We start from the raw sequence: 13,602 nt of genomic DNA on the forward strand, positions 1-13,602 counted from the left end.
CATTCTCTGATAGCTCATTCCAGACATTGACTAACCATTGTTTAAAAACGTGTTTCTTACATTTCCTTTCAACCTGTTTTAGCTTAAACCTGTGTTCCCTAGTAACTGACAGTTCTTCCTTTGGGAAAATACCCTGCCTATCCATCCAATCCGTGCCTCATTCGCAACCAATGCTCCCTCATCATGGACATTAACTGTGCAGCAAAGACCTTTCAGTTTAGATGTAGCCACACAAGTACAGAGGATTGCAATTCTAACCAGAGGTTGTAAAGTACTTATGTAACAGTTGGATTTGAAACTAATCCAAAGAAAAAATACTTGAACTTGCTGATGGCTGTCACAGAAATATGAGCAAATTCAATTAATCTTCTTGATCGTTTTTGATTGTGCACTATATAATGCAGTAAACAGTAAACCCACTCTTGCATACGTGTGATTAATTATATGAATTGAGGGGCTACGCCGTGTATTTGCACGCTGTTTAGAATGCAAACACGATGAGGCCTGCTAACCCAACCACAATCTATAACTCACAATCGCCCTACTCTCTGTTTATTCCCATTTGTTAATCAACCCCAGAGAGAACAGTAAGCCAGTCATAAACCATCTTGCATCAGACAGTTATACTTCAATAAAATCAACATCTTTGCGAAAAATTCAGCAGATCTGTTTGCATCTGAAGAGAGAGAAACAGAGTTCATGTTTTGAATCCAATATGACTTTGCATCGAACATACCATAAAAACTAAAACGTTAACTCTGTTTCTGACTCTAAGATTTTGCCAGAACTATTGAGTTTCTACAGCACGTTTTGTTTTTAATTCAGATCTCCAGTATCCACAATATTTAATGTAATCAAACTTGTCAACTATATCTTTACTTCAAGTGATCCTGTTATTGAGTCATAAAATGTTGCCACAGTGGATGAGTAAGTAATAAATAGTAAATGTTGATAAGTCGATGGTTAAATTCAATTAAGCACATTTGAATGGTGAAGCACCAGAAAATGAATGGATAGTGTAAAGAACCGTGCTTCGCAGAAAAAAAGGTAATCCTGAACTGTTTAGCCACTATAAGCTATCTCACAATATTTCCAAAAAGGGAACTAAAATTACAAACGAAAAAAAATTCAAATAATTTCACAACCATAAATCTTAAATTTAACTTTTAAAAAACTGTCAAGACTTCAAGAAGTAGTCTGCACAGTGATTGATTGAATGTGAGAGCTCCCTACTGCCCAATCAGAAGCTGAAACGTGAGTGGAATTCTTCACTATCCTTTTGCCTGCTCAAACATATTCAGATACAATGGAGAATGGAATGGCGAACTGTAGACTATTTGTGAGGTTTGTGAGGTTATTGAGGTTTTTCAGAAAAATAGTAATGTTTGTCGGGAAAGTCTCAGTGAATTGCAAAACCTGAATATATTTTATGCAGATTATCACAAAGTGAGTTGTTAGGGGACAGAATGCACTCCATGAAAATGTGGTGGAGGCAGTTTTGATTGAGGCATTCAAGAGACCATTGCATTTTTAAAAATAATATGACGTGGGAAAAGATAGTCTATTGAAACTAGGTAATGGAATTGGAGTAGATGAAAGAGAAAATTCAGACACAATATATTGAATTTTCTCCTTCTGCTTTGTCATAATTTTGTGATTCTTTGATATTGTTATCAAAATTATTTAATATCCATTTCAATACATTACAGATAAGACTTGCTTTGAATTTTGTCACTCACAGTAGTTCATGTGTTTCATATGAAATTGGAATTGTTGTGTAAAATTGTGATTGTTTTACCAACAGAGAAGAGAATTTTGGCTCATTTAGGAGTTGTTAATCGAAAAAGAACCGATTTTAAATCCTTATAGCTGTGGGATTGACATAATTTCATCCAGGAAATGGCAGCTTAGTTTACACTTACATACTTGAATCTCCTGGTCTGTTGTCAGGGAAGAGATTCTGGTGCTTTAATGGGTTATTTATATGTGATGACTTCACAAGGTGCTTACATTTCACGACAGAGTTTGAAGAGCAAGGAAGACATTTCTGATTAATTTCCTAGAATGCAAGAGTTCTTTGAGAAGTGACCAAGTTGATAGATGAAGGGAGGGCTGTAGATGTCAGATCCATGGACTTTAGTAAGGTGATTGATAATGTTCCTCGTGATAAACTAATGGAGAAAGTGAAGTCACATGGTGTGCAGAGTGTTCTAGCTAGATAGATAAAGAACTGACTGAGCAACAAGAGACAGGGAATAGGGAGTTTCTTGAAATGGAGCAAAGTTACCAGTAGTTTTCTACAGGGATCAGTGCTGGGCCATTATTGCTTGTGTTATACACACATGATCTGGAAGAGGACATTAATTGGTCCGATCAGTCAGTTTGCAGGTGACACAAAGATATGTGGAGTAGCCGAAAGCATAGGGAACTGTCAAAGAATACAGGAAAATATAGATAGACTGGAGAGTTGGGCAGAGAAGTGGCAGATGGAGTTGAATCCAGGCAAATGTGAGGTGATGCATTTTGGGAACTCTAATTCTAGAACAAACATATTGTAAACGGAAGAGCCTTGGGAAAAGTTGATGAGCAGAAAGATCTGGGAGTTCAGGTCCAATGTACCCTGAAGGTGGCTCCACAGATGGATAGAATGGTCAAGAAGCTATGCTTGGCTTCATCGGACGAGGTATTGAGTATAAGAGCTGGCAGGTCATGTTAAAATTGTACACGACTTATAGTGGCCCACATTTAGAATACTGTGTGCAGTTCTGGTCGCTACATTACCAAAAGGATGTGGACATTTTGGAGAGAATGCAGAGAAGATTTACGAGAATGTTACCTGGTATGGAAGGTGCTATCTATGATAGCAGTTGAGTAGGTTAGGATTGTTTTCATTAGAAAAAAGAGATGGCGGGGAGGGGGGGGGGGGGGGGAACTTGATTGAGGACTACAAAATCATGAAGTGTATAAACAGAGTGGAAAGAGATAAGCTTTTTTCCTAGGGTGAGGGATTAATTAACGAGAGGTCACACATTCAAGGTGAGAGATGAAACATTTCAGGGGAATGCACGTGAAAAGTACTTTATAGCGAGGGTGATAGGTGCCTCTAATGCGTGGCCAGCAGAGGTAGTAGAGGCAGCCCTGGTAGATCCATTCAAGGTGCATCTAGACAGATGCATGAGTAAATGGGGAGCAGAGGGATACAGATGCTTAAAAATTGGGCAATAGGTTTAGATAGTGGATTTAGATTGGCTCAGGCTGGGAGGGCTGAGAAGTCTGTTCCTGGGCTGTAAATTTCATTTGTTCCTTGTACATCACGTGGACGTTATAGAGCCAGTCTTGAATCCCTAGCTTTAAAATGTTTCAGAATTACATGAGCATACTTTATTCATGTAAGTACATTTTTCAGTGAGTGAAAGAAAAATCCTTATTTCCATGGTGGCATTTTACAATTAGAAAAGTTGTTTGAAGATATACAGTCAGACAACATCGAAATAGGCCCTTCCGTCAGACTCTTCTATCCTGACCAGGTTTCTGAAATGAACTGCATTTGTCAAATATCCAGCTAAATCTTTCCTATTATTGTATCTGTGCGGACAGAGAAGTATCTAATTTGAAAAGTAAATATGTATATGCAGGTATTGTCAATTAAAAGAAGAAAGTAAACCGGAAATGATCATAAACCAAACAGGTGAAAGCAGAAAAATAAAAATAAAACAGAAGCTAAGGTCAGAACTAGACTATTTGGCTGTCTAGTCTGCTCCACCGTCCGATATGTTCATGCCAAATCCTTTATTTTAAGACTTATTCCTCCTTTCTCCCCAATCACCTTGACGTATTTAACATCTAAATATTTATCTATCTCTTTCTGAAATACTTCTCATGGCATGGCTCTCTTCATCTTTTATGGTCGAGAAGCCTATAGCCTCAAAATCATGACAATGAAGAGGGGCTGCACAGTGGCTCAATGGTTCGCACTACTGTCTAAGTGCATCAGGGACCTGGATTCAATTCCAGCCACAAGAAATTGTCTATATGGAGTTTGCACATTCTCTCTGTTTCTGCTCGGTTTTCCAGTTTCCTCCCAGAGTCCAATGATGTGCAAATTAGGTGGATTGGCCATGCTAAATTACCTGGAGTGTTCAGGCATGTATATGTCAGGTGCATCAACCATGGGAAATGTGGCGTTAGGGGGATGGACCTGAGTGGGATGCTCTTCAGAGAGTTTCTGTTCACCTTATGAACCGAATGGCCTGTTTCCACACTGTGGACATTCTGTTCTATTCAGTCAATTTTTCCACATCTCAGTCTTAAATGGTCCACCCCATATCCTAAGACTGTGACCCCTGGTCCTAGACATCCCAACAAGGAAAAACATCATTCCGCTGCCCAGCCTGTTCAACTTTGTATGTTTCAATCAAATTTCCTCTCGTTTTTATAAGCCCTCGTGATTGCAGAACGAGTCAAAGCTTCTCATACGGTAATCCTACCACGACATTATTACCCAAGTGAAACCTCTTCCACAATCCCTCAATGACAAGAATATCCTTTCTTAGGAAGAGACAGTAAACTTTCATGCAATACTCAAGGTGCAACTTCACCAAGCCCCGGAATAGTAAGATATCTCTGTTTCTGAATGCAAAACTTTTGAAAATGAAAGACGATACCTCCCGCCTGACTTCATTCATTGACTGGGATACAATGACACCAGATTCTTTTGCATTTCCACGTCTAGATGTTATCTTGCATTCTCGCTTGTGACTCGCAATCCCACTCATTTTGTATCATCCCCAAACTTGGAAATGCTATATTACAATTGGTTCCCTCATTCAGGTCATTCATACATGCCATGAATAGTTGGTGCCCAAACACTGATCCCTGCAGAACCCCAGTGCTCACTTCCTACCAGTGAAAAAAACCCCATCTTTTGTTTACTATTTCTGTTAACTCTCTATTAATCAATTTTCAATCCATGACAACTTAATAACCTACATCAAATGCAACTTATTTTTGCTCACTAGACTCATTTGTGAGCTTTTATCAGGTTCATTACACAACCTCATATGGATATTATTTTAACAAACTGAAAATGTGAATTTGGGCGCATTTGAAAGTGAGTCATTTAGAACCCTGACAAATTAATATGCTGGCATTCATCAAATTCATTGCTTGAGCAGTTCTGAAATGGTCTTACTAGTCAAAAATACATTGTGTGCCTTCAAAATGGAATGCTGTCCTTCATCTTTGGTGGCCTCTGTGATTGCATGTTTTCGAGCAGGTGATGGAACTACGTGTATCATTAAGCTTAGAAAACAAGGGTTCACATATGTGTGCCTTTAATATTTTGAAAGCAACGCATTACCTTAAAAATAACACACTTTATAACTTGGACCAGAGTGTAAGACCTGGGTAAGGGATATATAGGTCTGCATATGATTCTTCATAATCATCTGTGGCTCAAGGTTGAGGTTTTTCACAGATTAATATATGTATTTTGCAGACAAAGAAAATTAATACAAGTCAAACTAGATCGTTACATGGAGCCCAAATTTATTGTCTTATGACCGTGGAGAGCAATGAAATGATTGCTGTTCCTATGGTGTGATATACCTAAATGGGGGACAGAATGCAATAATAATATAACCGTAACTGAATTAAAAAGTAAATAATACTTAAAAATAAATGAGACAGATGGTGCATGTTCTTTTATTCTTATTTCTTCTAACATACGTAGTATGTTATTAGTTGGTTCGAGAAGGAACTTTGGGAATGGGGAGAAGCAATACCTCGCCAAACATTTTCAATTTTTTTAATTGTGCAACAATAAATCTCGGTGTTTACACTCACCACAGAACGCCCAGCTTTAAGAAATCAACAATAATGTGATTGGTCGAATTTAAACATGCTGCTATTCACCAATCAAAAGCTGAGAAGTGATTCGGGATCCGGACAGCCCCTTCACTACCCAGGCACCACCACGTCAGATCAGACACAGTGTACAATTGGATTGCAAGCGTCTCGGTACGAATTGTTCACGAATCGACTGAACATTTTAAAGAAAATAGAAGATTTAATTGGTATAATCATAGCGATTTGCGAAACGTCCAGGTATTTACTACATCTCAGTTGCTTTCGATAGATAAAAAATCATGTAGCATTAAGGAGAATAACTAATGCTGCGGGTACATATTAAAATAAGGGGAATGTTTGACTCTGGAAATGAGATATAAAAAATATTGGCTTCTAAAATGCCAATTCTTGTACTGCATGTTCTCTTCTTGGAATCTAGTGTTTGGACAGATTCGTTATTTGATTCCTGAAGAACTACAACTCGGCGCCTTTGTTGGGAATATCGCTGAGGATCTCAGCTTGGATATAAAGCAGCTCTCGGCTCGCAATTTGCGGATAGTAGCCGGGCCCAAGAAACAATATGTGGATATAAATTTGGACACTGGCATTTTAATTGTGACGAAAACAATTGACAGAGAAGAGATTTGCGGACAGAGCCTCAGTTGTGCGCTAAGCTTGGACGTTTTCCTCGAAAACCCTTTAAAGCTGTTCCAGGTTACAGTGGAGATTCTCGATGTAAATGACAATGCTCCTAGCTTTCCAAATACACAATTCCGCCTAGAAATGTCAGAGCGTACTATTCCAGGAACGCGCTTTCCACTCGAACCTGCGCACGATCTGGATGTTGGAACTAACTCCGTACAAACCTATGAGCTCCTTCCGAACGATTATTTTATTCTCGATGTGCAAATGCGCGATGGTAAAGTGAAGTCTCCGGTTCTGGTGCTACAGAGTCCCTTGGATAGAGAAAAGGATTCTAGCTACAGGTTCACGCTGACAGCCAAAGATGGTGGTGTACCTGTCAGATCGGGCACGTCTCAGGTCATTATCATCGTAAAGGACGTAAACGACCATGCTCCTATCTTCCCCCAGTCAGTTTATAGAGCCAGTCTATTGGAGAATGCAACCACAGGAACGCAGGTAATCAGATTAAATGCCACTGACTTGGATGATGGAGCGAATGGAGAGATCACCTATTCGTTTGTTAGCCACACTTCAGCTCGAATTCGGGAAATGTTTGCCCTGAATTCCAGAACTGGTGAAATCAGCGTGAAAGGCAAGTTGGACTATGAAGAAAACGACGCCTTTGAAATTAACATACAAGCTACAGATGGAGGTCCAGACGCTCTGTCCGGACACTGTGAGGTTTTAGTAAATATTATTGATGTGAATGACAATCCACCTGAAGTGACTTTGACGTCTTTATCGAGTATAATCTCGGAAGATGCACCAGTCGAGACTGTAGTCGCTCTGTTCACTGCAGCAGATAAAGATTCGGGTACAAACGGGCAGGTACAATGTCGTATTTCAAATACACTTCCATTTAAACTGGATTCCTCCTTAAAGAATTATTATGGAATACTTGTTCATCGTCCACTGGATCGTGAAAATACCGCCAAGTATGACGTTACGATAACATGCACAGATTTCGGGAATCCTCCTCTTTCATCCCAGAAAACCATTCGGGTGGAGGTTTCCGATATAAACGACAATGCGCCCCATTTCAGGCAATCTTTATTTACAGCAAACGTAATGGAGAATAATAAAATTGGCGCTTCTATATTTTTCCTTACAGCCTTTGATGCCGATACTGGAATGAACGCTCGACTGAAATACTCTCTTCTGGACGCTCCAATTCAGAACGTCTCCGTGTTCGATTACATCTCTATTAACTCGGACACTGGTGTCATTTTCGCTCAGAAATCGTTTGACTACGAGAAACTGCAAAACTTCCAGATTCAAGCTCAGGTCATGGACTCTGGGACACCATCACTCACAAACAATGTTTCGGTGGATGTAATTATCCTCGATCAGAATGACAATGCTCCAGTCATTTTGCAGCCATTAGTCGAATCTGGGACAACAGCAGCCGATACAATATCCAGGTTTGCAGAACCAGGGTCTTTAGTGGCTAAGGTATCCGCCACTGACGCTGACGCCGGTCAGAACGCTCGCCTTTCTTATTCAATTTTTCAGGCTACCCAGCAAAATCTTTTTACCATTTCACGAGACTCCGGGGAGATTTGGACAATCCGTCCTATCGTTGCTCAAGATGCCTCAAAGCAAAGGTTGGTGATTCTGGTAAAGGATAATGGATCACCATCTCTTTCTGCCTCAGTGACCATTATCTTATCTGTGATTGGTGATGACGCTGAAACATTCCCCAACGTCATTGGTCCATCTGAAGACCACGGATTTAATCCTGATCTGAGCCTTTCCTTGGTCATCGCATTGGGAGCTATCTCAAGCATATTTTTAGTCATTTTAATTATTCTCGCGGTGAAGGTTCATAAAAGCAGGAATTCACTGAGAGGTCAGCACTGTTCGCTGGGAGTTTGTTGTTGCCTTGAAACCACACATTCTCTGAATGGAATTCAAAAGGCCAGCAGAAACCTTCAAATACCCCCAAATTACGTTGAGGTATTCGGTGGTGACCCACTTTCTCAAAGTTTCCGCTATGAGTCATGTTCAACGTTGCAAACAATGAGGCGAGACTTCATAACTCCTAACACACACAGGTCATCCACGGGCAAAAAGTATGCTCAGAATGATCGTATTGGGAAACCGGATCCAGAGTTGCTGCATGCTGAGAAGTTCAGCAACTCTTTGAACAATGAGGTGAGCCACTTCAAAAATGTGAATAGATTCCTTGCAGCTTTGATTTCTTTAAAAATTGTTATTCTTTGAAGCAACGTGAGCATCGCTGTTTGGCCAACACTTTTATATGGCCCCAGTTGTCCTGAAGAAGGTGGTTTCTAGGTGTCTGCCTCGATTGATATCTTCCATGTGGCGTTTGTGCATCCACCCTCTCTTGAGAAAGGAGTTCCCACTATTTGACTCCACGACAATGTTGGAATCATATTTAGCTTGGAGGTCAGCATAGTCTGTGCTGTTTCAAGTGGCTTTACTTGCATCTACTATTCTTGTCCTGCTAGGTGTTAATTGTTACGCAATTTCAAGGAATATCCAAGAGTCCTTGGTGAGTTTCTGCAGTGTAGCATACAGATGGTACACAGTGGTCATTGTGCATTGACAGTGGAGGTCGTAGATATTAAAGATATTATGTGGCATGTCAGTTAAATGGTCCTTGTTGGCATTAAATTTATTGAATGTTACAGGAGATGCTTACCTCCAGACAAATGGAACTCACTCCATTACACTCCTAATTTTTGCTTTAAAGTTCTGGACTGGTCTGGAGAGTCAGGAGAAAGTGAGGACTGCAGATGCTGGAGATCAGAGATTAAAAATGTGTTGCTGGAAAAGCGCAACAGGTCAGGCAGCATCAAAGGAGCAGGAGAATTGACGTTTCGGGCATAAGGGCTGAAGAAGGACTTCTCCTGCTCCTTTGATGCTGCCTGACCTGCTGCGCTTTTCCAGCAACATATTTTTAAGCTGGAGAGTCAGGAGGTGGGATACTTGCCCAGAATTACTGGGGTTTGATCTCCTCTTCTCGTCAACGTGCTTGTCTGATTTTGCTTGTCAGTTCGCTCAGTTGGTGAAGTGGCAGGTTTGCAAAGCAAACTAACACCAACAGGTGTTCTATTCCTGAATTAGTTGAAGTTACCATGAAGAATGTTTCTTCTTGACCTCTCCCTCACCTGAGGTGTGATGATCCTTCGGTTATACCATCACTGGTCATCCGTCCCATATGAGAGAGCAGCCCTAATGATCAGTAGGACTATGACAATTTTATCTTATACCATTTCAATTTCTAGTTGGTGAGTAAACCGCGGGAGGTTGATCTTTGGATGTAGCAAGCAAATCCAATGCATCATTGCAAATATGGGAATCTGAGTTTGTGACTATGAATATATAATTAATGTCATGTGTAATAACAATTCTTCTCAAAATTCCTGATTTATTGCTGCATGGTCGTATCTCCAAACATTTTTTTTTAATTCATTCATTGGACGTGGACGTCGCTGGCTCACCAGCATTTAATGCCCGACCCCCTTTGATCCTGAGAAGGTGGTGGTGAGCTGACTTCCTGAACCAAGATTGGGGGGTGCCGATGTTGGACTGGGTTGAACATAATTAGCAATTTCACAACTCCAGGTTATAGTGCAAAAGGCTTATTTGGAAGTCCAAGCTTTCGGAGCACTGCTCCTTTGTTAGGTAGCTAGTCTTTTTTTAACCCAATGTATAATTCAGTGACTGTGCCTTTTTATTGTATTTAATAAAAATCCAAAATGTGTACCGAATATTGTCTTCAAAATGAAGATTTAAAATATGAATTGACTACATTCAAACAGTATGGAGGATATAAATCTTAATGCATTGCAAATAAACAGGATATCCAGAATGTGCAAAGTAGGTCTCTAAGAAGTCTGATGACGAAAAAAAAACGGCCAAACAATCTGTTTTATACAAGGAACAAGTAGTCAATAAGGTGCAGCATTTCATCCTACAGCTTTACTTAAAAGGACTTGGTAATACAGAGCTTAAAACATTACTAAAAGATAAAGCTTTTTATGTTTCACAGTGCTGATGAGTTCAATCCAAAAGTGTGAACTTCTTTATATTGCAAAGTGTTTATCACTATTTGACAAAGGAGCAACACTCTGAAAGCTTGTACTTCCAAATAAACCAGTGGGAATATATCCTCGTGTGGTGTGACTTTTACCTTCTCGAATCACAGCAGTCCATATGCTATTGGTTAACACACAATGCTGTTGGGGAGGTATTTCAGGATTTTCACCCAGCAATAGAAAATACATTTCAATTTAGGATGGTGAGTGGCTTGGAGAGGAACCTATAGGTGGTGTTGTTCCCTTATATCTTCTTTATCCTTCTGCATGGGGGTGATCACAGATTTGGAATATGCTGTCTCAGGAGCTTTACTGAATTTCTACAGTGTGTGTTGTCGAGTGTACACATTGCTGCTCCTGAATATCGGTGGTGGAAGGAATGGATGCTTTGGATGTGTTGCCAAACAAGTGGGCTGTTTTTTTTTCCCTGGATCTTGCCAAGATTTTTGAGCATTTTTAGGTTAGCACTCATCCAGGACTCGTGCCTTCACAACTCCCCAGCTTTGGGGAGTTGTGAAGTGAGTTAATTTCTAGTACTTGACCTGCCCTTTTTACAACCTACAATTTACAATCACTCTGTTATAAGTAGGATATTATTAAGCTGGAGAAGGTTTAGAGGAGATTGACCAGGATGTTTCCTTGTGGGACAATTAAATCAGGTGGGACATTTTTCACTGGAGCCTAGGAGGTTGAGGCTGAACTTATAGAGATTTTCAAAATCATGAGGCATCCAGATAAGATGAAGAGCAGGTGTATTTTCACTGTGGTGGGAGATTTAAAGACCAGAGGACCTATCTTTAAGGTGAAATGAGAAACATTTTCAAAAGGCAGGCCGGGCAATTTTCTTTTACACAGAGAATGGTTCACCTGTGGAATGAACTTCTAGAGGAAGTGATGGACGTGATTACAGTTACAACGTTTAAAACGCTGTTAGATAAGTACATGAATAAGAAATATTTGGATGGATGTGGGCCAAACACAGGCAGGTGGGTCTAGGTTAGTTTGGGGTTATGGTCAGTGGAGAATAGTTGGACTGAAGGATCTCAGTACTTAGAACTTAGAATCCCTACAGAGTGGAAACAGGCTCTTTGGCCCAACAACTTCATACCGACCCTCTGAAGACCCGCCCAGACCCATTTCCCTTGGCTTTTCCTCTACATTTACCCCTGACTAATCCACCTAACCTACACATCACTGGACACTGTGGACAATTTCACATGGCTAATTCACCTAACCTGGACACCTTTGGATTGTGAGAGAAAATCGGAGCACTCAGAGGAAACCCACATAAACATAGCGAGAATGTGCAAACTCCATACAGACAGTCGCCCGAGGCTGGAATCAAACCTGGGTTCCCGGCACTGTGAGGCAGCAGTCCTAACCATTGAGCCACTGTGCTACCCAAACTGTATGATTTGATGAGTCTACTGTGATTAAGTACAATTTCAGTCCGTTATGGATTAATTTTTAGTAATTGCTCTGTGGTCCCCATCATATAAGGATTGTTTTTAAATGCATAGTTGCTTATCTCTAAGCATAGAAAGTGCACACATTGTGAAAAAGAGCAATGAGCCATTTGGCCCACCAAGAGTGTGCCAAATAATGATGCCTTTATAAACCAAAAATCTTTTGCAGCTACGTGGTCTGCATCCTCCTGTTCCCTGCTTACTCATTGATCTATCAAGATAATTCTGAGAGGTGGCTGTTGTATTCATTTTCACCACCTTCTCTGATAGCACAGTCGAAGCACTTACCGCCCTTTGTATAAAAAAATGCTTCCCACATATTCTTTAACCTTACCCCTTTATCTTAAACCTACTAATTCACATTTCAACCCTGGGTGGGGTGGGGGGGAACACCCTGACTATCTATTCTATCCATTCTTCATCCACTACCTACACTCTGTCATCATTTATATTTTAAGTGTGCGGTAAAGAATTAGATGTACCCACAGAAGTACAGAATATGTTCATTGACAGCAGGATTGCAGTCCCAACCAAGCTTGCCGACTAGTTGTGTAACAGCTGGATTTGAAATAGTTCCAAACAATGAAGATTTAAACGTGCTGAGGGCTCTGACAGAAATTACTCTCCCCACCATTGTTTCGAGAAAAAAATCGAGCAAAATCAATTATTCATCTTGATAACTCTGGAACTCCCCTAGACATGCAAATAAATTACGTTATGTCTGTATAAATGCAATTGCAAAATTGCATCAAAGCAGTTAATGGTATTGCAGTACTTAAAGTCAGTTATTCATATTATGGTCGTTTCCTGTATAATGCATTAAACTGTAAATCCCATGATTGCATGCATGGCGAGCAATAATATCAATTGAGGGATTATACCATCTATTTCCACATTGTTTGGCATACAAACTCGACCAGGCCTATTTTCTCACCCAGTGCACAATCCTCACTCTTCCACTACTCTCATCTTTTTCCCAACCTATTAGTGAATACAAAGCCAGCCTTAATCTATCTTCCATTAGACACTGAAATTGTACAGAAATAAAATCAAAATGTATGAAAGAAACTCAGCATACCTGGTTACAGCTGACAGAGAAAAACAGAGTTCATGTTTTGAGTGCAATATGACTCTCCATCGAACGTTTCACGAAAACTTAAAACTTTAACTCTGTTTCTCTTCCAAAAGATTCTGCCAGAAACATTGAGCTTCTCTAATACATTTTGCTTTGAATTCAGATCTCCAGTGTTCACAGTATTTTACCTTTTATTTTACAGTAATCATACTGCTCAGCCACTTATTTATTTAAAATGATCCGATTATAAAATCATAAAATGTTGCTACATGTGGATGTGTGAATAAATGTTAGCTAGTCGATGATTAAATCTGGCATTTAAGCATATTTAAATGGAGAAACATCTGGAAATGAATGGTTAGTGTAATAAGTACGGTTTAAAGAAATGTGCTTAGTAGAAGGAGAAGGCAATCCTGATCTGGTTACTCACTAGAAAACATATCGCAAATAATGTTTCACCAAAGGG

The 13,602-nt window shown here is 39.9% G+C and overlaps 1 protein-coding gene across 5 annotated transcripts in view; it reads left to right on the plus strand.

The window, feature by feature from the left end:
• The window catches only part of LOC132823510 (protocadherin beta-15-like), a 173,842-nt gene that overhangs the window by 70,350 nt on the left and 89,890 nt on the right, over window positions 1-13,602 (plus strand). Inside the window, exon 1 of one of the 5 annotated variants that reach the window (XM_060837441.1) lies at window positions 6,063-8,685. The exons of the other annotated variants lie outside the window; for them this stretch is intronic. Coding sequence (XP_060693424.1) covers window positions 6,217-8,685 — 2,469 coding nt within the window. The 5' untranslated portion in view covers window positions 6,063-6,216. Of the gene's footprint in view, window positions 1-6,062; window positions 8,686-13,602 lie in introns of those variants that run through there. 5 annotated transcript variants of the gene reach the window in all.

This window comes from Hemiscyllium ocellatum, chromosome 16 (assembly GCF_020745735.1).
Source record: "Hemiscyllium ocellatum isolate sHemOce1 chromosome 16, sHemOce1.pat.X.cur, whole genome shotgun sequence".
NCBI lineage: Eukaryota > Metazoa > Chordata > Chondrichthyes > Orectolobiformes > Hemiscylliidae > Hemiscyllium > Hemiscyllium ocellatum.